A 24,172-nucleotide genomic window follows, 5' to 3' on the forward strand; every position below is an offset into this window, starting at 1 on the left:
GAAATTCTTGCTACAGGATGTTGTGGATGCTAAAAGGTAAAGTGGGCTAAAGGAGAGGCAAGACAAGTTCTGACACAGAAGTCCTTTGGGGATTATTTAACACATAGAAAACGTCTTTGGGGGAAGTACCTGGATCACAAACTGTTGGAAGGCAAAGCATGCACTGGGGAAATTTTGCTCTGTGCTTGTCTTTCTCTTATAATCCTTCCAAGGCAATGTTTTTTGCCACTGTGAGATAAGGTATGCTGGATTGCGTGGACATTTGTCTTGACCCATTCTTACATTGCACTCAGTAGTGATGCACTGGAGATGTGGGAAGGATGTGAGGGTACTGTGGGAGCTTAGTCAAGTCATAGGGAAAGTGGAATCATTGAAATGTAACAGTTTCAAAATCACTTTTATAATTTTCTTTTCCATGTAAGTTTTGACTTTTTTTTTCCCATTGGCCACATTAATGAATTTTGAAATGCTGGAATTTTTTGCAGAGTGTCAGTCCCACCTTCTGACTAGCTGCAAGTCACAGGTACCTGTGACACCATTTGGTCAAAATCTGGGAACTGAGCTAGGAAGCTGTGGACATGAGTGCATGGATTTCCTTGACTTAAGCTAAAGAGTCAAGTCCCCCATTTAGTCACCCCATTAGGTGATTCCTGGCACCCCCAGATGGTGATTCAGACCATAGGATGGAGCTGCCCACTGTTCTCCAGTGGCTGTAGAAAGCTCTTAACCTGACAGCCTAAAAAAGTAAGAGGACAATCCAGGCCAGAGCATGTACTGAATAATGGTTTATGAATACAGCCAGCCTGGGCAAGCAGTCTGAGCCAGTCTGTGGGTGACAAAGATGATAATGAGAATATATTTTATGACTATGATGACATGCTGCTGTTAAATGGGATTTAGCAGAGCTGCTTTAATTTTGGATTTAATTTACTTGGCCTCTCTGCTCTCAGTGCTTTTCTTTCTTTTTTTCCCTGTATCATGCTTCACCTAATGATGTACATTTCATTCACAGGAGAGCTTTTAATTGTCATGAAGAACTTCAGCCAGTGCTGCACATTTATGGTCTCACACTCAGGATTGCAGATGCTTCTAACGGACTGATAACAATGGTACAGTGATGGCACAGACACAGCAGGGTGTGTGTGTGGGTTTTTTTTCTTTTTCTTGAAGTGAATGTAGCATAAATATGGTTTCCATCTTTCCTTTCATAGATCTCAAATTCATTTGTGCTAAAGACCTTGTTTTCTTTTTCTTTCTTTCTTTCTTTCTTTCTTCTTCTCTCTTTCAGATTTTAACAGTGGGAAGATGCTGAGGGATGAAAATGCATCTTGGCTCTCTAATTTCTCCTCTGCTGCCTCATCCTTCGTGAAAGGAGGTGGAAACTGGGCAGGGATTGGCCTCCAGGAGGTGGTCATTGGGCTGATACTAACCCTTATTGACTTGATCACGCTTCTGGGAAACACAGTAGTCTTTATCTGCCCTGTGGTGGAAAAGAGGCTGCGCACTGTCACCTATATGTTTATCATGTCTTTAGCCACGGCAGACTTCCTTGTAGCGTGTCTCGTCATGCCGTTTAGGTAAGAAGTGCTTGTAAGGTAAGATCTGCCTACAGTGTAGGTGTGCAACATCATTTCTTCTAGCTCGGCAGCTGCTGTCTGAGCTGGGTTATCTAGCGGTTCGTGTGTTGTGCTTAGGGCTGAGCTCCTATGAGCTTAGTTGTGTGTCTATGGGTCAGTGAGTATGTATGTATGCTTTTGTGCCTCAGTTTCCCCACCCAAGCCTGTTGACTGGGTTCCCTTTATAATGAATAGAGAGAGAGACTTCCCAAGGGCATTTTCCCCTGTTGGCTGCAGAGGGGCCCTGGCAGCTCATCTAAACTAGGTATCCGGCTTTTCAGATGGCTACGGTGTGATGAGTCTCATTTTCCAGGACTAGCTCCGCAATGCTTGCAGGACCAGCGTGGTTGCTGAATGTTTTTGTGCACTCTGTTTGGGGAACGCGAGATGAGGACTGTCATTAGTGTCAGTATTAAGCATAATGGCTACACTGGTTCTGCTAACATTTCAAAGGTAGGCGAAATCAGACTATATTATTCCCTTGTCTTTGCCAGTCAAGAATGACATTTAAAACAAGTGGAGTTAGATTCTGCACCTTTGATTTTGTGCTGCTTTAACATTATCTCTTATTTTCTGGTGGTGGGAGGGAGGAATAAGAAAGACCCTTACTAGTGAAAGAAAATGAATGATTTCAGATTGCTGAACTTGAAAGGTTCTTGCAAAGTTGTTATTCTTCATAGTTTTGTTGCAACACAGAATTTTTATTATTCCTTCCAGTTCAGTCAAAATACCAGTGGAGTTTGTGGGAAAAGTTGGTGAACTTGTAAAATAAATCTTTTACCTAAACAGAGCAGAAAAATTGCAGTCTGCAATGGGATAGCAAATGTCATTAATTTCATTTGGTTTTGTCTGTATTATCAATTTGCGATGCTATCAGATAACTGTCAGAGTTGACGTGGGCACAAAGGCCATCTCCCCTCTCTGTGATTGTATAAAAGTAAGGATTTTATTTTAGCATAAGTAAGGTAATTTATTGAGGAGATATTAGGTAAGTAGGATGTATTTAATGAAGGAAGAGGCATTTCTAGAGGGCAGTTCACCCTGCCTGAGGTCAGTATCTAAGGGAGCTTCACTGCTTGGGTAAAATTAAGTAAAACAAACCAAGAGACTTGTTAGCTATAGGCTCTGGCTGTCTTGTGCTGCAAAATGACCATAAATTTGTTTAGAGTGAGTGACTGCACTGAGTTTAGCATTCTTAGAGCAATATAAAGAAGCCAATGCCTATTTTCGCATGTTGTGCCTTAATTCTCATAGGGTTGCCTACGCTTCTGAATTTGGCACTGAAAGATATTTTCCCAACAAAAAATTATAAACTCAGTTGTAAGTTTATATTGTCAGGTGAAAAAACAGTTAATGATGCCTTTTAAACAGTATTACTGCCAATTTCAATTCTAAGCGCCTTGAATATTTAAATTTAGCTTCTGAAATTATCCATCTATATTTACCTGTCCCTTCCCTTCTCCTGGTGCTGCAAATACCTTCTGGGGGCCTGGATTCCAGCTTAGTTATATGGTGATCTAACCTGCTCCCACCCTATTAAAGGCACTGGAAATTAAGGTAGTGACTTAACCAGGAGACAGACCAGAAGATTTGTATCACTGATAGTGAGGTTTTTTGCTATATGTAGAAGAAAGATGGGAGTGTTGACAGGCCTGTTTGCAAGTCAGTAGTGGAAAGAGTCTCCAGGTTGGCTGGTCTAGGCCCTGTACCCTGATGATTGGCAACTGCTCAGAGCCAGTGAGTGGGTAAGGACCTGGCTGAAGTGGCCCCAGAAGTCTGGCACACTGCTTCCTTCCCTGCTCCAGCTACAGGGCAAGACCAGGCTGAGTTGGGCTGCAACTGGTAACTGTGGCCTCTGCAAGGCTTGAACTGGGCTTTTCTGCCCGACAACCTGGTTCCTTCTCCCCACCCCAGAGTGGGTGCAGAAATGATCCATGGGCTACCACTGACAGGAGCACACACTGTTTTTTCCCAGGAGAAGATCTGATGTTCCCCTCCTGTGCTGCACAAGCAAGGTCACTGTGATAAAACGCACCAGACCATGTCAGCCATGCAGAAAAGGAACAGCAGTGTGTCAGGCACTAATAATTAGCTGACGTGCTTCTAACAATCTCTCTGTTACCCAGCATTTTCTTGGGCTATTTTTTTCTTCTTTCCATGTCCTCGTTGGGCCCAGAAATTAGGGTTTCTCATTCCAGTCTTCCAGTCCAGCCAGGTGTCTTTAAAGCTCCTCTCTGGGAGAGGGCAGCATCACCTGCTCCCTCACTTCCATTGCGCTTGAGGACACTTCCCAGCATGGCTGCCTGCTAGGGGGCACCTGTCCTTCATTTCTTCTTTTTCTTGCGAATTGAGTTTGGACATTTCTGGTTACACAGCATCCTCATGACTTCTGCCTCCAACCTACTGACATGGTGTTTGCAATCTTGGCAACAGGAGGTGACAGGAGCAAAGAGCAAAGGCAGGCAGGCATCTCAGCAGCTGTAATTTCCCCCTGTAAGACTGAAGGCAACCGCCATCACTTGGAGTACCACTTCCTCCATGGCAGGGGGAAAGAGGGAATTTGGCAGCATGTTCTGCTCTGGTTAGGAACTTAAAGGGAAAGGAGTTGGACGATGCCAGCTTCCAGGAAAACATGGAAGTAACAAGATGAAGAAGAAGAAATGTTCATTGGGAATCTGTCTGTGGCTTCATATGCCCCAAAAGAAGGGCAAAATTGGGAAGGGAAGGATAGGAGAGGGCATTATGAGTGAGGAAGGATTTCCATGAAAACTGCTATGCAGTTAGTGAGACAATGGCTTAATATGATGCCTTATTTAATAAAAAAAACGTATGGAAGGGAATGAATAGCAGAGCACCAATGCTGGTGCAGCAAAGGCTGGTTTGAAAAGCATGGCAACAGCATCTTCAGAGGAAGGTGGAAAGCGGGGAATGTCCCAACACTGCAAGCAACAGCATACATTAAGCCTGTCAGTACTGGGCATGGGACCTGCAGGCCCCAAGGCAGTTTCAGAGCCCCTGCTGAGCTGTTGGAAAGAGCAAAGGTCTTATGTCGAGACTGCCGTTAGAGAGACTTGTATGTTGTGCTGAGGAGGTCTGCATGAAGCCTCCAAGTGGAACGAGCAGAGAACAAACAAGGAACGGCAAATATTTCTGGAGGGGAAGAACCATCGTGGCCACTGGTGGGGGTCAAGCCTGATATTTGACAGATAGCAGTTCTGCTCCTTTTCTAAAGGTTCTTGAATGCCCCAACATCATGGTTCCTACTGGAGGAGCTGAAAAACCATGGGGCTAACAGCAGGTTTCAAGGCAAGGATTATAGCACAGAGCTTCCCATGTTGTAGTGCTAAGGGGTGCTCTACCACCCCAGCTGGGTAGTATTTGGCCAATCTCTCAGCCTGTTTCTGCTTTCTGTCTGACTGTTGGTTCAGTTGTACCTGGCTGAGCATCCCTCTGCCCTGTAACACCTGGATCCACAGGCAGATCCAAGGGAGTCTTAATGCTCAGCCAGAGCAAACTTTGTCTGTTCCTCCACTGGCTTCTTACTGTGGTAGGGTAGTGCTTAGATGAGCTGGGAACTGTATGATCTTAGTTAGTGTGCTCCTGCCAACTTTGTGATCCTCAAAACTTGAAATGGGTCATCCAGAGTTGAAAACTAAGTGCTTGAGAAAATAGCTGTGGGTGAGAAACTGGCACTGGTGTAACCTTGTAGCTCAAAAAACATCCTAGCTGAGAATTACTTGAGCAAGGAGGGTCTTGACCTTCAGATGTAAAAGCGAAGGCAGAAATGGGCATCCTGACTAACGAGATTTTGTATCCTGTTGGGCTCTTCTGCAAGCTCCTGTCTGAGGAAAGGCTGCACTTTATTTATGGCTGCCTGGAGTGAAGTCTTGCAAACTCTATGTGGGCCATTTGGTGAGGAACTGGCTCTGCCAGCACAAGTGCGTGTTGTTGCACCCCCGATGGGGTAGCTTTTGGGTCACGTCTTTCCCATGTTCTCAGCTTCGTATCTATATTGCTCTTTTGAATTGCTGCTTGCTAGCTGTTAGCTCCTTGGCTTGAGTGTTAGCACATGCCAAAAAGAAGGGGAAAAAAGTAACCCTAGGAGTAGTTTTGGCTCAGGAAAGGAGGCTTTGCAAAAGAAAGAAAATAAGAAGGATTGTCACCCAGTGCTTTAATTTCATAAGAGCAAGACTGCTGTTTTGTTCTTGGTCTGGCGTGTTTGAAGGAGCGGTTCAGCTGTGCTTAGCTTGTTGTCTAGGTACTCCAGTCAGCCTAGCAGCTTCCAGCCTGAATGTTTCTAGCTTATTCTTTTCTTTTTCCAAGCATAAGTGAAACACTGAGGTGACCTCACTTCTGCTCATACTGTGCATTTCTTAGTGCTTTTATTATTCCTTTTAAATCTGTATCACTTCAAGGCCTGCAGAGACTTTATCCAACAGGTAAGAGTGAAGACGTATCTACTATGTTGTGCTGTGGAGCACCCGCTAAGTCAGATGTATCCCACAAAAAGGGTGAATGTTCTTCTGCCCTGTGTGTGCCGACAGAGTTAGGTGCGTGCTCAGCCATGAAGCCTGAGGTGTGCAGGGACATTGATGAAAGCAGAGGATCAGCCGCCAGGTGCCCCACTGCTTGCCCCATAGGCGCCCCTTGGCCTTGCGGCATCTCTGGGTAAAGAGGGCTTCTGAGGAGTGACACCGAGTCTGCTATTGAACCTGTGCTTTAACTTATTACATCTCATTTCCCTATCTGTAAATCCCCTTTCAGTGCGTGTGTAAAAGGGGTGAACAAGTTAGTAGTTTTCAGGCCTTCTGTTCTGCAAAACTGGAGGCCACCAGGTTGTGCAAACAAGTTCTGCTATAGACTTAATGTTTGCTTGAATTTTTGCATAGCATCTTGCATAATGAAAGGTTGCCTAGGGCTGGGGCCCTTCAGCAGCGCGGTAACCTGTTGATGCACTTGCAGCAATTGTTGGGCTGTGAAACAACCTTTACAAGTAGTTTTAATGAATTGTTGCTAATTAGATGCAAACCAGGCATTATTTTTCTAACTCCTCTTATATAAAGTTGATTATTTTTGCCCTTGCTAGGCGGCAGAGCTGACCTAAGTGCACTACAATGCCCCTGCCTTAGCTACACTACATTTGACCACAGAGCTATGAAGGTACAGGATAATTAAAGCTTTGCAGGGATCGGTAGTTACTCACCCTTTCACATAAAATTCAACCACAGGAGTTATTTGAGCAGCACCCCAGTAGTTACATAAAACTGGTAAAAGAAAGAGGAAGCAAATTGCATTTAATTGAATGCTATAGAAACATGCATCAGCTTTCGTACAGCTGCCATATGTTCCTTCCCCGGCTGCTCACTTCTTACAGGCCCTCCCTGACTTTGCTGGGGTAATTTTGGCATATTATCTCCTTTTTGCTGGGTGTTTTCCTCACTGAGGCATTTGTGAGTCAGATAATGTAAAAGACTCGCAGGCATCCTCCTGGGCTTTTCTTTTTTTTACCCAGGAGTTGAAATACTTCAGTTTTGAAGCCTGAGCCCGGATGAAAGCTGAGTTTCTTGGCGTAGGGAGCATCTTCCATGTCCCAAGAATTAAGGAGAATTCATAAAGCTCTGTGATTCATAGCATTAAATCAGCCTCAGTTTCTAACTTTGGTTTCTACCTGTTTTCCCTCCCAGTATCATTTACGAGGTGACGGGGATGTGGCTGTTTGGGAAGCTGTTTTGCAAGGTGTGGATCTCCTTCGACGTCATGTTTTGCACTGCATCCATCGTTACTTTGTGCTTTATTAGCCTGGACAGATACTGCTCCGTGGTGACCCCTTACCACTATTCGAAAAGGATGTCCCGTGGCAGGTGAGTATATTTGCTCCTCAAGAAGTTGGAGGGCAGCCACAAGGGTGGCAGGGAGAGGGGAAAATTGCGGTGATCTCTCAGATATTTCATTCTCCCTGCAAAGCTCTAAGGCTCCTGTTCCTCTTCTGCTGCAGATTTTCTATGTGAGAAAGACGGTTCTCCATTTCACAGAGTCATTGAGGACAAACACTGGCATTACATGTCTACATGGTTAATTTATCTGCAGATTTTCACTCTGTCCCTTTTCAGTACAGGCCATGGCAGTTCTAAATGAGCTATTGACTGCCCCAAACCAGCATGATGTGATTAAAAAGATCTTAGCACCATTTAAAACTTTGCAGCTGGGGGGAATGCAGCTGGCCTGATTTGACAGTGCTTGTGGGAAAGCACCTTTTGAGTTAAGGCTGGTTTCCAGAACAGGGTAGAAACCAGTGATGTGGGCTGACTTGTGTCTACAATGTTTCCCTTGGTAGGCATTTCAGGGGGCGTTTTCTCCGAGGAGGAGGAGAAATGACACCCAGAAGAATTCCTCTAGCAATTGTCTTCCGCCTCTTAAATTCTTAGTACTTACAAAGTGATATTAATGTGGAGAAAACAGGATGAGTTTTTAAGCTCCTGCCAAGGTTTCACATGTAGCGTTCAAATGAGGACTGCAGGGTAGGAGGTTCTCCAAATTGGTTTCTCACCAGATTTCTTGTATCATCCCTTTACAGTCCATTTGCTACTGGCCTTTCTCACTGGAATAGGGTCCCAGCCACCAGTATGGTTTGGTGGATCCCCTTTAAAACTGTAGGTATTTAAATGCAGAAGGGTGTTCAGGGAGCAGTCCTGGGGCAAAGGATGGTATCTCTGCGTTTGGGTGTCTTTGAGTGCCTTTCTGCTGCCAAGACTGCTGAATGTTACAGCACCCCCAAACTACCTTTGAACGAGTGCAGCTGTCGAAGGGTGGGCAGTGAGGACGCCGCAGCTCCAGTGTCTTTGCTGCCATGGCTACTCTGCTATTGATAGCTCGCAAGGTGGGTTCAGGCTCTTTCAGGAAAGTCTTTTTCCCAGCTGCAGCTCCTGCAGTGTACGATTTGCAGAGCGCACACAGTTGCCAAAATGGGGAAGGGGGCTGTGCAGCACACACGACGCAGAGCAAATGCTGCAGTGATGCTGAGCATCTACAGCATCCGTCAGCTGCAGCCCTCTTGCAGGCAGGATCCTTAGAGGATGACATAGTAAGCGGACATTAATGCTGAAACTGATTAGAAAAGTCTACGTGTTATGGTTTTAAATACAAAACAATAACAAAAACCTTCCGTAAAACCATTATTCTTCCTGTTTTTCCAGCCAGCTCTGAGCAGCCCTTATACTGACCTGGGCCATTCTGTAAACCACAGATCCAAAGTACCAAGTCATTAGGGACATTCACATATGGACTTGCTGTATCCCAGCTTTCTCTCTGCTCTGCCACTTCTCAAAACCCTCTGGGACTGTTGTTCAGTGATATCCCACAGGGGTTACCATGGGGATTGAATTGTACTGGATGTTCTCATCTCAGAATAACTCAGACCCTCTCTCCCCTCCCCTATCTCTCTTCTTTTGCAGATGCATTGTAATGACCTGCGTGGTTTGGGTATACTCTTCCCTCATTTCCTTCCTTCCTGTCATGCAAGGCTGGAATGAGATTCCTGGGGTGGATTTCGATGCAGGCAGAGAATGCATCTTTGTCACCAACTGGATTTTTGCCATTGTAGCTTCTGCCCTTGCATTTTTTGTCCCCTTCATGGTCATGTGCAGCATGTATTTCTTCATCTACCGAGCTTCACGGCTCAAGGCCACGCGGATCATGTCTCAGACTCTGGAGATTCACTACCACCCCAACAGCAAGCGGCAGAACCACCTGCAGCTGGAGAACAAAGCCACGCGGACCATTAGCATTATCATTTCTGTCTTTGTGCTGTGCTGGCTGCCGTACTTTGTCCTGAATGTTTGGCTAGCTGCCAAAGGTGCTGATTCCACTAGCACGGTCTTGGTTGACACCTTCAAGATCATCACTTGGTTAGGTTATTGCAACTCCACTATCAACCCAATGCTCTATGCTTTCCTGAACCGGGACTTCCAGCGGGCCCTGAAGAAGCTGCTCATTTGCAGGCACAGGTCTCAGGTGGACATTGGAGAAGACATGGTTTCAATAGCCACATTTTCCAAGACTGCTCCAGACTTAGAATATAGCGTGCCAGTGCCTAACGGCGCTCTGAAGGGCAAACCCAAGCAATAGGAATTCAGAATCAGTTGCTGGAGGTTGTGGTGTGAACAGTGCAAGAGCACATCCAAATGGAAGAGTAATGGGTAGGAAAATAGGGGAAGGAGAGGCTGGAATAGGGCTGGAATGTTTATTACAGCTGGAGGCATACTACAAGGTATTTCTTCATCTTCCATGGTTTTATGAATGAGGAACTTTTTGCTATTTTGGGGCAATTTATTATAACTAATGAAGCTAGTTGGTGTATTGCTATTGATTTTTTTTTTTTTTTTAATGAATATTTCCTAAGATGAATTCAAACTTCATTCTGGAAAAAAAAATCGGTTTGATAATGTGAACTTGTCTTACTCTATTTATAGCCTGGTGATCTCCTACAACCGACGATGGGACAGCATTTTTTCTGATGAAGTCAGTGTAGCTCTCATCTTGCAACTTACATCACAAGTTTGACAAATTTTAATAGGTTCACTTGTGTCAGTCTGTGAATGGGCATTGGCAGGATGTGGTCAAAGAGCAGAGTTAACTCCTGTATAAAGCCAGTCTGGGCTGTCTGCAAAGGGTTTAACTAACATACTTGCTTCTGAAATACAGAGGGGCTTAGTGCCTTCAAGTTTCAGACTTGGTGTTTGACAGTATAAGATTGGTTCAGCATCAGGCAGGGATGGGCAGGAGAAATACTCTATGATGTGCATGGTTTTTCTTTGGATGCCTTTGTAAAATCTAAGACCATTGCTTCAGTGGTGTTTTCTGTGAATTATCTATGACAAGTCTCCTTAGTCCTTATTTATTCTGGAAATGGACCTTATGTCTTAGACCCCCAGAGATGAGCAAGGCTGGCTGAAACATTTCTCTAGAGCACCAACTACCCAAGGAGCTCAAAAGACGTTACAGGTGACTGACACCAGCCAAAGGGCAGATGTGAAGAGTTACTGGTTAAGTGTAAGTAAGTGTTTTTTGCACTATGGTGTCCATACATTGACGCTATGAGTGTAACCATATAGAGTATTGCTGGACCACACAGCCATAAAAAAGGATGATAAATATCCTTTCCTCTCACCACTAAAATCCCAGCAACAGTGTATGGACCTCAAGCAGAAAGTATAGAAGGGCAGGTCATGAATGTACGTATCTGATCAGCTGTTTCAAACTAATACAGGAACATGGTTATTCTTATTATGTGCTTCACTGGACTTTAAACAGCAGCTCCACAGCACTGGTTCCCTGGAGGAGAGCTGTGGAACAACCACAGGATGACCCTGGAAAGGCAGGATTGCACCTGAACATCTCTGCAAGTATCTAACACAGGGCAAAAGCAGGAGCTGAATTGCCAGAAGCACCTCAGAAAATTTCAGGAACACAGATTTTTCTCTAGCAGAGTCATGCGAGTGCTCAGATCTCAGCCATCGCTGCCCCCTCTGCATGTTTCAGGTGCAGGCTCAGGCTGGTTTACGTGTGAGAGTCACTGCACTGAGAGCAGTGGTAGCACGGAGGACAGAACCTAAAAAGGTGTAGCAGAAAGCAACAAGCCACTGTCTCAAGTACCTCAGCTACTGAAGACAGGCACAAAGAGGCCAAAGTCCTTGCTCCTTAAGAACCTGGTTCTTCAGGAGAAGAAACAGCCCTGATGCGTGCATGGTTGCAACACTAGTGCTCCTGGCAAATGCCTCTTCATGGAGTGTGTCGGCTCTCCTGGCTCCTTCAATGCCAATAAATACCTGGAATGGGTAAGGAGAATAACCTCATGATCCTGATTCCGGGGAGGGGGAGCATCTAGACCAAATGGGCCCAAAGGTGGACTAGGCAGGATCCTTGCTCCTGACAGCCAACTCATTTTGATAAACAGGACAAGGAATTGGGTTCTACCCCCAAGAGCCCTCCGAGCTGTCAGGTGGAGGGGCAGAGGTATAGGCACCATACTGTGCTTTGCAATGGTTAGGACTACACGGTGTAGAAGAGCCCGAGACCAGAACTCCCTTTTTCAGGGCTGCAGGCTGGCAGCTGCGGTAGCCTGTGTTTGGGCGTCCCTTGGCCAAAAAAGGAGTTGGCAGAAAGGCACACACTGATTTCCATGGCCACAGGAAGCCAAGGGACCTGAGGCAGCCTGACAGTTGTTTTCTAAATTTCCTACAGCTGCTCATAAATTAACTAACAACTGGTGAATGAAACATCAGACGTTCCTGCCAACAGGGCTTTAGACTGGCCTATGTAAATAGTGGGATCTCAAGTACGGAGGTAGCACAGACCATTGCAGCTATTGTCTGCACATGGTTATCCTGAGAAAAACCTGCCCTTCACTGCTTTCCATTCCAGCATGTTAGCAGAGAGGACACATTAGACAAATGCCTTGGGATCTTCAATCATCTGAGCTGAGCATAGCTGGGAAGAAGAGCTCCTGCAGAGGGATAGGGAAGGAACGAGCAAGTACAGTATAGTTATAATCTGATTCAAGCAAGGAAAACGTGGTAGGTGCTCCAGTGCAGGTAGCCTGGTTCTGAAGAGCTGGTAAAACAGTCCTGGAGCTGATGGGATGACAGCTCTGGATTTCTAAGCCAGGTGGGTGTTTCATATCACAGAGAAGTGTCCTTTTGCCTCCTGGGGGACAGAGCAAGCGGAGCTGCCAGAGGCAGGGAAGTGACTGCATCCAGGCAACACACCTGAGTGCACAGAGACAACTGCTCTGGTGAGGGAAAGGAAGACTTTCTTGGCCAAAGGCTGGAGAAAAAAGGAGTGAAGACAAGAATGACTGCAAAATCCAGCGCTAAGAGGAGCAGAGTCATCAACTCAGGTAGTGAAGAGCTGAGAGCGGCCAGGTGCTTTTGTGGCTGGGCACACACCACAGAGGATGGGGTTTGCACAGGCCTTTGAGGATAAATATAACCCCCCCACGTACACAGACAGCCCTAGTGTGAAGGTACCATTCATTTTTTTGGCACTGAAATGCTGCAGAGCCCTTGGCAATAAGCAACAGCACAATTATACTCCAAATTACAGGTATCTCATCCTTCATTTCCTGCCATCCATCTGTAATCACTGAACTGGGGGCGAAGCTAGAGGCACCCAGGCTTCAGAGGTGGCCAATTACCTGTGCATCTCTAGCTGATGTTATAAACTGGGAAATCCAAGGGAAGAGGGCATGCTTAACACTTCTGTTCTGACCCAACTAAACTTGCTAAATTTCTGGTTTTGACCGAACATTAACTACAGCATTCTGGCTTCATCTGGGCGAGAGTCTAGGACACAGTCAGCTTGAGAGCACAAGGAAGAAAATCTTGTAATCCACTTTTGCCTTATCACAAGGCTGCAGAGTGCCAGCGGGTTGAATTGCTAGATGTAGTGTCATACCACAGTGCAACGACCCCTGAAGGACCCGACTCTGGCTTCATTTTACGGAACTGATTTCAAAGATTACAAGCTTAAATTTTTGAAGTTGTAAGTTACTGTAAAACAGAAAAATGCATTTATGCAAAAGTTCTAACAGTATAAAAATTTTCCCTTCTTCTTCCCCCTCTGTTAACACTTGAGATAATGTCCAAGCCTCCATAATCCACACCTCAGCTTTTGAGAGCTCAGATCTCCCCTTCTTCAGATAGTATCTTGCTTTGAAGTGGCATATATATCCATCTTTACATATCATGTATCTGAGACAGGAATGCAGGGCAAGTTAGAGAAATTGCCTTTCTGTCCTGTTCTGACTGCACAAGGCTGCCATCTGCAGCATGCACTGATGCAGGTTTTGAACAGAAGCAACTACTATATATTTTTTAATAAAAAAGTTTATTAAATCATTTAGACTTGAAAGAAGTCACAATAATTAATGCACCCAACAATTATAGCAAGTGCATTCTGTACACCACCAACCCAAATGGATTGATTCTGTATTTTATAAATAAAAATTAACATATTTACAAAGAGAAATAAAAGCATGGTATTAGGCAGTTAAATTAGCAGATTACAACAAATGCCTACCGGTTGATTTTTTTTAAAAGTACAAATCTACAAGATTACATAGGACACGTATGACTTCATTAGGTTTAAATTGTCAGAATCACAACATTTTCATACATATTTTTTTACTATGGCTCTTCCAACCATTGTCTATAAACCCTTTTTCATGGCAAAAAGTTCCTTTTCCTTTTCTACAGGTTTATCAGTATCAAATGCATTCCCTAAGATCTACTATAGTGCGGAAATACGAAACAATTTCCTCTAATGACTGACTATGGAGAGTGACTGTATGTACAGGTGTGGTACTTTTTTGCTTTAAAAATAGTGCAGATTTCCAGTTTACCCACCAGGGACAAAAATGGAGTCATAGTTTGTTTCAAAATCATCTTCATTTCATCAAAGAGCAAGTGATCTGGATATATACTCACTAGGCTTAGAGACTGTAATTTGCACTATAAAAATACAGTATTTTAATTCTATTTACATGTTACAGATCTCTCACTTACCCAGCAAGCTGACATTTACAAGCTTCAAAAAAAACCCAATAAACCCAAACAAAAGATAATGGAGCACAAAATTGGTAAGCACAGTAGCTGGACCCATCCACCTAGAAGAGTTAAGGTAAGAAAAATGGAATGTAAAAAGTGTAGTTACTGCCTTTCATTGGCTGTCAAAGTAAACCAAAATCTGTCCAACACATCTTATACATTAAACATGGAAAAAAAAGTTTAAGTAAACTATTTCCAAGTTAGACATTCTGCAACATAGGATCCTTCTGCTGAACAATCCCTTTAAAGCCTGTCGAGTGGAAGAAGTGATCCTGAGGATAATTATTTGCTTGGTTGTCTTGAATGCTTATTTCCTGATAAACTCATTGTCCGTGACCTCTGTCTAAGCACTGGTTTTGCTGGGAGTTCCAAGTCTTCAAATACAGGATTTTCTATGATTACTGCAGCCTCCGGTCTTTCAGTGGGACTTGGAGAGAGCATGTCCTTTACCATGGTGTACTAAAAGAAAAGATGACATGTGCTACATGAACCAATTGATAAATTCCTTCCTCTTTAATGTTCTGACTTTAACTGTTGCTGTATGAACAACTGGAAAATGTCCCCAGGTGCTTTCTTAGTAATTTGGGTATTAATGCTTTAGCACAATATTTAGAAGTGCATTAAACATTTGAAAACATATCACTGTGCATGCACTAAACTATCTTTATTATCAAGGACTACACTCTATTTGGCAGATCAAATCTGACCCAAAGTTCAATGGAGTTATAAAACCTTTACATTATTTGCAATCATAAGAATTTAAAAATCTTATATGAAATTTAACTTATGGGTAATTTTTAGCATCAGGTTTAAGCTGCCACATGCACTAGTTAGGAGTTTTCCTTGAAATATATAGACAGCTTGAAGATGTGTCTCAAACTTCATCACCAAAAGCACTTCTCAGAATATCTCTTGGAGTGAGAAACAGCGTGTCCTGCTACAGCAGAGCACAGCACATTCCCCCAGTTAGCTGCAGCTGTAAAGCAAGAAAGGCTGGTCTCTGAACTCCTGGGTTGAAACCACCATGAAAACCTGGAAGCATCTCAGCTTTTCCTCAGAGAGGTTTTATACATCACCTCCTCTTTATCTGAAATTGTATCACTTTAAAGATCTGACTAATACAAATAGTTTTCCACTTGCAAAATTCCATTCCTGGAGCTAGACCCCATAGAGCCAGTCTAGAACTCTCTGCACTTTGTGAATACGGACTTGTTGCAAGAAATCACATCAGGATTTAGGTGAAATGAATGACATCAAGTGACAAAGGAAAGCCAGATAATATTGTACAGTTTTTGCAGTTAAACTGTGTGACAAAAATAGCAGCATGCACAGAATCACAGAATGGTTGAGGTTGGAAGGGACCTCTGGAGATCATCTAGTCCAACCCCACATTACAACATTGTAATTTTGAAGCATAGTAAAATACCTGGACAGAGAAATGCATCTTAAAAACAAGAAAGCTAAAACTTTTGCATTTTTACTTGCAAAACAATTGGAAAGCAAATCAGAAAAAAAGCTAGAATTATTAGCATCAGATATGCTTACCTCCTGTGCATATTTCTGAGTGAACAATGATGGAAACTTCAAATTTCTGACATCACTTAAGGTCTGTAAAATATTAAGGAAAACACTTAACTCTTCCAAAATACCATTCTCCAACAGTATTATTTTATTATTTTTCAAAAATATGCAAACTATGCAAACAAATCAGCCTGATGAAGGAAAGGCTTGTTTTTAATTATCGCTTTAGTGGTTCAAATCACAACATACTTAAATGTACAAGTTGCTGTTTCCCTATGTATACAGTCTGCACTAGAAAACACGTTACAAGAGCGTCTGATTCTGCAATTTTAAACTGTCCAGATACAAACTTGCACTTTTCCACTTTGGCTCAATAAGGTCAACAGAGCTGCACACCACCTGTAATCCCCAAGATCTTCTACACCAGTATTAAGACACCCAAAATGACTGGCTCTGTCTTAACAATGTAAGCACCAATCTTTATTTGATGTTTATGGACTGATGAGCAGATCCATCAGCAGTTTTGAAAGCAGTTCAAATGGCCTGTTTGTGAGTCCATGCAACTGCTCTCCGTTTGTCACTGTTCGTTTCATAACAAGGACATTGGCTCCATCTAGTGACAGTATTTCCCATGTTCAGCTACATAATTTGCAGCAGGCTACTTATAAATTTAAATTCTGTAATTTCCAGTAACCCATGACCCGCTTTGGCATGCTTTTAGCAGAGAAAGACAGTATTTAGCACTTTGCTTCCTTTAGGAAGTATCCCCTTTTGCAAAAAATTGAGCATAAAATATAAGAATTTTGAAGTTAAAACAAAGTCAATCCACTGTTACTCCACTGAGAGCGTAAACTGATCCTTGCAGTGATGGCTAACAGTCACACTTCTGAGCAAGATGAAATTGAGCTTTGTGTCAATAAACGGCTTCAAAATACCTGTTCTTTTTTACCAATTCAGTCCGCATTCGTATCTGTTTTCAAACATCTAATTTAAAAATAATCTGCACTGCCACAGACTAACCGCTAACAGCCTGAGACAGAGGCAGGCCTCTTGCATTTCTCCTCTGGGAATTTTTCCGCTCCTCGTCACAGACTCCTAGGATTTGCTGGGCTACCTGGTCAGGCGGAGCATTTTTCTTCCTTATGAAAGAAAAATTCTTGGGAGTTTGAGCTAAACACGATTTAGGATTCATTTTCCTGATTTCTTGCTTTGCTTCTATATTTAGGACAGAAATTGGAAGGGCAAAGCTCCTGTAGTCACTGCTGCATAACATCTTGATGATCAAGGAAAGCTCTTCATGGGGTATGCGTCCCAGTAAAATTATTTTTATTCAGAGAAATTTAAACTGGCTTCAACACAAGGGGTTCAAGTTAAGCAACTGTCAATCCTTCTCCAGAATATGCTCCTTTGTGTCATAAAAAGCTAAAAGGTTTTCAGCAGCAGAATGCAACACTAGCAGAGGTGAAGCACTTTGTCAGGCTGATTTCATGGTTTTGTTCAAGCTGCTTTTACATCTCTGCTAAAAACAATCTGTCCTCACATGAGAATTTAAACGCACCAAACATATCTTAGCGACAAATACAAGTTACAACAATTCTCTCTTCTTTCATGCATAGGTCACTGATCACGATGTACAAGAAGAAAAATTGGCTGTAGCCCTTGTTCTTCTGTATGAACTTGTTCCTGATGGGAAAGATGGATCTCACATGTATTTTAATAGCAGGGAAGAATAATAATGCACCATCAAACCTCCCAAATTCACAGCTGATGCAATGAGAGGTCATTTTGTTACTGGAAAGATGGTACTTTAGGATGAGCAAGACTCACAGCCAAGACTCACTACAGGAAAAGCAACAGCAACTTCCACTAAGTGTTCTGAGTGACAAAGCACTGGAGATGCAAAAGGAGGAAGGAATGGCAAAAATGCGCAGCATGGGTCCAACTCTTGAATGAAAAACAAACTGATAGGCTTGAAGTCATAAGTGTATTTGTTGCTTGAGATCTTGGATATCGTATTTCAATAGTTTCTCTTACTTGGCTTGACAACAGAGGAAATTTGTAAAGAAGTTAGGGTCTCAATTCGATTGCACACATTAGCAAGACTGCAATTCATTCCCGTGATTCAGGAGGTCTGTGCAAAGCTGATAAAGAAGCTGTGCTTCTAATTTCAAAACTAAAGCCAAGAAGAACCTCTTGCAAATGCTCTACCAAGCGAATAGGTATTTTAAGCAAATGATCAAACTGCAGATAATCCTTGGTGCAGTACCATACCTACCCTGACCCTCTCCATCTGCGTGCTGAAAGGGTAAAGCAGCTCAAAGAGAATCAGTCCCAAAGAAAAGATATCCACTTTGTGCGAATAGGTGTTCCCATAGATCTGAAAAGCCAAAATTAGGGTTAGGTCAATCAAACTCCTTACTATAAGGAATGGCACACAATGTAATCAAACCCCATTCGGTCAGCCCACGGAAGTGATTAGTTCTGTGCAGAGCTGAAAACTACAGGGCAGGTGCTCTATCAGCCTCTGGGCACAAACTTCCCCAAGGGAGCACGAACCAGTTAAGTTCCTGATCATCAGCTCCCCTCTGCAGGTCCAACTGCAAGGTAAAATGCTTCAGCTTAAATCTCTTGTACCACAGTGCATCCTTTCTTATTTAACTTGAATTCATTCTTAATGTTATGAGAAAAATAACCTTATAGCAAGATTAATTAATTAATGCATCTAAGTAGAAATCATTAGCCAAACACCTTTTGCTTTGATAAATATATATATTAATTCTGGAATTCAATTTAGGTCAAAACTTTACCTTGATGGTTACAATAAAAGAATTTAAGTAACCTGATTGCAACAAGTTACTATGTAGAAGGAGTGCCTGATGTTTGAGCTCTTGGGAATTCACATGTCTTCTGTGCCCTGCTAGAACAGAGAACACTAACCTGCTCGGGGCTCATGTAGAGTTTTGTCCCGACTTGTCCTGTGTGTCTGGCATAAGCTGGCATCGGCGTAAGTACTGATTCCTCCTCCTCGTCTTGGTCCATAGCAGTTACCAGTCCAAAATCCCCAACCTTTACTATGTCATCCATTGTGAAAAATATATTGGAAGGCTGAAAAAACAATCAGGTGGAAAGAAAAAAAACACTGTATGTGACAAACAAGTCTCTGTGTCTCAGTAGATACAGCACTTTGTTCTAATTCAGATAAGCCATGCTGTCAAGGCTAAAAATTGCTAATTAAAGATCAGATTAGCAGGACGGGCTAAGAACCCCTGCTATTCAGGAAAAGAGAATTATTCCGCATTAAGTAGTCTCCCTTCTTGAATCCCAGACTGCCCATTCTCTTGCCTTCCAGAAGAGGTTTACTAACACTACAGAAGTCTGCTAAGGAACATATGCAAAAGTAAACAGCTGTGGGAAATAGCAGCACAGAGAAGTTACCCAACTCTCCATCAGACATATGACAAATTCACATCCGATGCGGAGTTCTGACTCTTAGTCCTTTATGCTGATCTCTGAGCACTAAAAGCATCCACAAAATTTTTAACTGGCACAAAGCCCATCATCTTAATGTTAAACTATAGCTATACTGGAAGTCTGGGAACAAGGTCTGCTTTTTGATACAAAAGTACAAAGCACTGCTTAAGTTTAACTGTGGGAGCAACTGGCTACCCAACAGAAATAAAAGTTTGTTAATTTTGCAATTCACAAGAGCAGCAGCAGTGACGCTCTGGCTTAACTCTGCTTTAGCTTAACTCTGCTGTAGCTTGCTTGCCAGCTACCACCGTCTTCACTTTAAACTGTTGATAACGGAGACTGAAGCTGAAGGAAGCTCATAAAGAAGTGTTCAGGGGTGCCCCCTTGCTCGTGGTGGGCATCCATTCGCTTCTCACGGAGACGTGCGTGTTGCATGCTGGCTGACAGAATACCACGTGCGAAAAGGAATGATTATTTCTCTGAACCATGACTGCTCCGCTTCTGTTACAAATAAAGATGCAGGCACAGTTCTGGGGGAAGGACAGACTGCTCCCGCAGGAGAGGAGCAGCAGGATTACGTGCGGGGAAAGGGCAGAGGTGCAGAAAAGACGCAGCCAGTGTGGGGCAAGCGAACTCCTCTCGAGCTCCTGGACATTCAAGGCTGGGAGAACATGATACATGCTTTGTTGACATAAACCCTGCAACAGGAGAAGGCGGATACAGGGCAATATTTCTGCACAAGATTAAAGGACTACAAGGCTGACCTCTTCCAAAGTCCATCCAATTTTCCCGGTTAAAGACAAACCTGCTCTGTGTGAGAAACAAGACAGAAAAAAGGCTTGTTCTTTAAGCAAGTAAAATGCCCAGACAGCTCTGAGATAAGCACTGTAGAAACAGTGAGATACAACTCGCTGGCTCTCAGCACCCACATCCTGTCTCTAAAGCACAGGCCTTCTGCACCAGCTCTTATCTCCTACAATATTTTCCTGTAATGAATGTCATAGCATTTGGAGTCACAGCTCATCTAGCGCACAAAAGCTGCTACCCTGTAAACCCACAGCAGCTTCAGGTTATCTCTGAAGCATTTATATGGCACCCACCCTCCGACGGCATGCACACTCTTCCTGGAGCATTTATCAAAATCTTTTAATGCAGAATTGTTAATACTCAAGACACAAACTTCTCCATGAGGGATTTAGAGGCTACAGCCTTCATCTTCGTTCCCCTCCTCCTCCAGCAAACACAAATCGAGAAGATGCATCTTGCTTCGCAGAGAAAACAAACTCGTCCAGACCTTAACAGAAAGTTTTATTTCACTTACTTGTCTGGCTGAAAACAGAACAGAGATTGTCTCTGACCGGCCTAGCCCAGCCTATAGTGTTGACAGATTAAGGAGAGTGGAGCTCCCCACTCTTGCAAACCCCCAGCAAAAAACAGCCAGCAAGAACACACTCTGAAATAGTAAGACTAAGGTAGATGCACGCAATTGTGATTTAAATCAGAAGAATACAACCAATTTCTAGTTTAGTTATCTTGCCTTGTGCACAAAGAAATTTCAGATTCTTCAATCAGAGTAAAAATTCCCAGTTTTTCACATAAATGAAGGATGTAATCACACATCTGGAAGATGACTGTTCAATTCAATTAATGCTGCAAAACGTAACTAAGACTGGTTTTTTGATCCTTTGATATCTCATTTGATAGGACCCATCATTTCTTTTGAGCTGTCAAAGCACGGCTGACAGCTTATCCTGGGAATAACAGCCAATCCACTTGATAGACATAATTGTTTCGCTCTCCTTCAAAGAATTAGAAGTGCGACCTATTCACTTGCTTACCTGCTTGCCTAAATTCCTACCACCCTGTCATTAAGGTCTCTCTGATTAGTGTGAGCCTAATGAATATATCTCAATGTGCACTGTTAATTTAATAATCTGTTTTAAAAGATCTTTGAACCTCTCAATATGTACACATGCAAATCTATTTTCAAATAGGTCCAACCAGTTCTCACTAGTGCCAATGGGAACAAGAAGTGCTACAGCAGAGCTAGCTAGCTGTTAGCAGAGGAAAACCAGATTTGCAGATCACTCGCTTATTAGTGCTGACACACAAAATTAGATGAGATCTTTTCCAAGGAGCTTCTGAAAACAGAAAAAATTAAATCCACTAGCTGTTATTTTGACCAAATTAACAAATAATAGACAAATAAACCTCCAGGATCCAAGAATAATGTCTATACATGCACAGGAAGTTTTCTGAAGGCTGGAAGTTGTTCATTCAGGGAGATCCTTTCCAAGTCGTTTATACCAAGTAAACAAAAAAACCTCTTGTTCATCTTCCTGCCAACACTGAACTTTTAAGATGTTCCAACAAAACTCTACATAACTGCTGATTGACACCAACATAGCTTTAAGCCAAGATCTACAAAGCTTTGCCGAACAGTGATCCCAGCGAAGACTCTGCAGAGAGTTACAAGTGACTGCATTGTTAAGAAATGTCATTAATTAACATGTCTAGCAACATATTAATATATGGATTAAATTACTTGTCTGGTAGGTTTCTCAAGCACTAAAAATATTCAGAGAGCTGGTTCAAAATAAATGCTTAATGCTGATGAGAAAAAAAGTACTTGGATATGTCATAAGTTTTTCTAACTTTGGCATATTCTTTTAGTGTTATTGAACTCAAACTCATTTCCCTTTTAACAGACATGTCTGAGATGGTATTTTTATCTTTTGTTTCTACTGATACCAAATGATTACCATCTGAGGAGCTCCAACAACAGTTGTTATCATTTCAGTATTTACTCCACTGAGGTAGGTATTAATGCCTCCCCAAAAAAGCAAACAGAAACAGGAACTGCCTCTCCACCGTTTGGTAAAAGTAAAGGACTCCAATTCTCAGAGATTGTTATCATAAGACTAACTTAATCGTGACTCTATCTAAATTTTGATACTTGGCAACAATGACACTTCCCGTGCTAAGTTTCAGCAAGATTAGGCACTACAATAGGATCGGAAGCAAGCGCAAGAGGTACAAAAGGTACAAAACCAGTAAGTTAGTTACTCCTATTTCAGTTATCTCAAATGCCAGAGCTAAAAAACAAACAACTTTCCCATGCTGTACAGCACTCATTACCAGTCTTAACACGCTGCATGTTATCACACATTACAAAGATTATGCATCCTTCAGAGCAGCTGCATTATGATAGTCGGCACTGACTCAGGAATTCAGCTGTGGAACAGTTTACGTTTCAATCCTAGAGTACTAATACTTTACTTTTAACTTCTGTAAGCATGACTAACACTGCTGCTCTTACGCAGTATTACTGTAGAAAGAAGAAGGAGAAAAATAACAGAATTATCTGGTTCACACCAAACAGCAGAAGAGGTTTCATGCTAGAAGCTTTCTTTGCCATACAGCTCAGCAATGAACAAATCTGTAAAAGTATAAACCAGAATTAAAAATGCCATAACAAATGCAGAGGATCTGTGCCAGGTACAAGTAGTCTTGCTGCAGAAAGACTTTAATTGTAATAATAAATGATTAATGTTTATTTCCTGGAGCACTGCATTTCCAAATTATTGTAAAAACATTAAGTTAGCTTTTGTAACACCCATCCTGAGGTAACTGATACTGTCATCTATCTTAGCAGGGTTTGTCTCCAATGCTGTACTACCCCCAAATATATATATATATATATATATATATATATATATATATATATATATATATATATATAAAAAGTTACCTGTAACCACATACTCATGATCTGTCAGTTTAAAGCAGAACCTAAAATTGAGCTGAGGGACAGTCAAATGTGCAATTGCTGACACTCAAGTTAGTAACGCAGTAGAGGGCCAGCTACTCTCTGCTGCCATTTGAATCAGTCCACACGCTTCAGGAACTTTACAGCACCGGAGACTTGTGTGTGACAGTTTGGGTACAGATAATTCAAGTTACCATAGCTCCAAAGATAATCTCACAGCAGCAAACCAGAAAATATTTGTCAAAAGGACACAGCTAATGATTACAGTTACAACTAGAATTTGGAAAGTTCAGGCATTCAGTGGTGATCATGCCAAGAGAGAGAAGAACATTTCCTACAATACGCGATCAATACAAACCTTGAGATCCCTGTGCATTAATCCTTTGCCATGCAGAAAGTCAACCGCTTCAGCTATCTGCAGAAATATCTGCAGACACTCTGTCCTTTCCCTCTCCTCTATCATACATCTTCTGCTCATCCAGTCTTTAAGGTTCTCTTTCCTGCAGAGTTGCATCTGGATGTAAAGATACACTTTTGGAGAGGTGGGTTTGACTTTTTCTGCAGTATTTTTAGAAAGGTCCAGGCTTAAGCTTGTTGGCCTTGGTGGAGAAATTGAGAGAGGGCTTCCTGAAGCAGATTTCCTGTTATCTGACTCTTTCGTACTTGTTGGCTGATCCTCAGAAACACTTTCATCATGTGAAACATCAATTTTATCTTCCTTACTGGAAGCATTTCCGCACCCAGAATCCTCAAACACAATTGAAGAAGAGGTCCCTTCCCTCAGGTGTACAACAGGAATAGCTGGAGGGCAAATTTCAAAGGAGTGACCCAACTTGGTATTGTTGATAGTACTGTCTTCCACTTCACAGCCCGTAAGAACACTGTTCTGAAGGTTTAATATTGGGTCTTCTGACTGGTGCAAGTCCCTGTTGTCCGTGGCAGAAAATTCCAGAGGAGAAAATTGGCTTCCTGATGAATCAGACTGGCCACAGGGTATCCCCACGGAGAAAGACCTTACCCTCTCTGAGGAAGTGGCAATAACTTCAATGTGTTCTTTTGTAGAGAATGGCTCTGTTCTAATCTTAAATGATGGAACGTCCATTGGACTGGGAGAACTGAGTGGCCAATCAGTGCTAAAAAAAGAAAAGAAAAAAAGCAGAAATCAATACTGCAGAACTTCATCCCATCATAAA

The 24,172-nt window shown here is 42.6% G+C and overlaps 2 protein-coding genes across 2 annotated transcripts in view; one reads left to right on the forward strand and one right to left on the reverse strand.

Moving 5' to 3' along the window:
• Positions 1–1,117: 1,117 nt before the first annotated feature.
• Positions 1,118–9,740, forward strand: LOC106484894 (histamine H2 receptor-like). The gene is made up of 4 exons (XM_013943186.2): positions 1,118–1,136; positions 1,289–1,577; positions 7,301–7,477; positions 9,068–9,740. Exons 1-4 carry the CDS (start codon positions 1,118–1,120, stop codon positions 9,738–9,740), a joined length of 1,158 nt encoding a protein of 385 aa, XP_013798640.2.
• Positions 9,741–13,468: 3,728 nt separating this feature from the next.
• Positions 13,469–24,172, reverse strand: part of EIF2AK3 (eukaryotic translation initiation factor 2 alpha kinase 3) — a 45,960-nt gene continuing 35,256 nt past the window's right edge. Inside the window, exons 13-17 of the mRNA XM_067298374.1 lie at positions 23,338–24,112; positions 18,677–18,844; positions 18,015–18,116; positions 15,764–15,826; positions 13,469–14,677 (exon numbers count right to left, since the gene is read on the reverse strand). Of these exons, the coding sequence (XP_067154475.1) occupies positions 14,501–14,677; positions 15,764–15,826; positions 18,015–18,116; positions 18,677–18,844; positions 23,338–24,112 (1,285 nt within the window). The 3' untranslated portion in view covers positions 13,469–14,500. The remainder of the gene's footprint in view (positions 14,678–15,763; positions 15,827–18,014; positions 18,117–18,676; positions 18,845–23,337; positions 24,113–24,172) is intronic.

Source organism: Apteryx mantelli, chromosome 5 (assembly GCF_036417845.1).
Source record: "Apteryx mantelli isolate bAptMan1 chromosome 5, bAptMan1.hap1, whole genome shotgun sequence".
Classification (NCBI taxonomy): domain Eukaryota; kingdom Metazoa; phylum Chordata; class Aves; order Apterygiformes; family Apterygidae; genus Apteryx; species Apteryx mantelli.

What these genes read in the sequence shown, in the direction of transcription:
- LOC106484894 (XM_013943186.2), top strand. An exon ending in TGTCTCGTCATGCCGTTTAG is followed by an intron (nt 1,578 to 7,300) that starts GTAAGAAGTGCT and finishes TTTCCCTCCCAG; the next exon opens with TATCATTTACGAGGTGACGG. An exon ending in AAAAGGATGTCCCGTGGCAG is followed by an intron (nt 7,478 to 9,067) that starts GTGAGTATATTT and finishes CTTCTTTTGCAG; the next exon opens with ATGCATTGTAATGACCTGCG.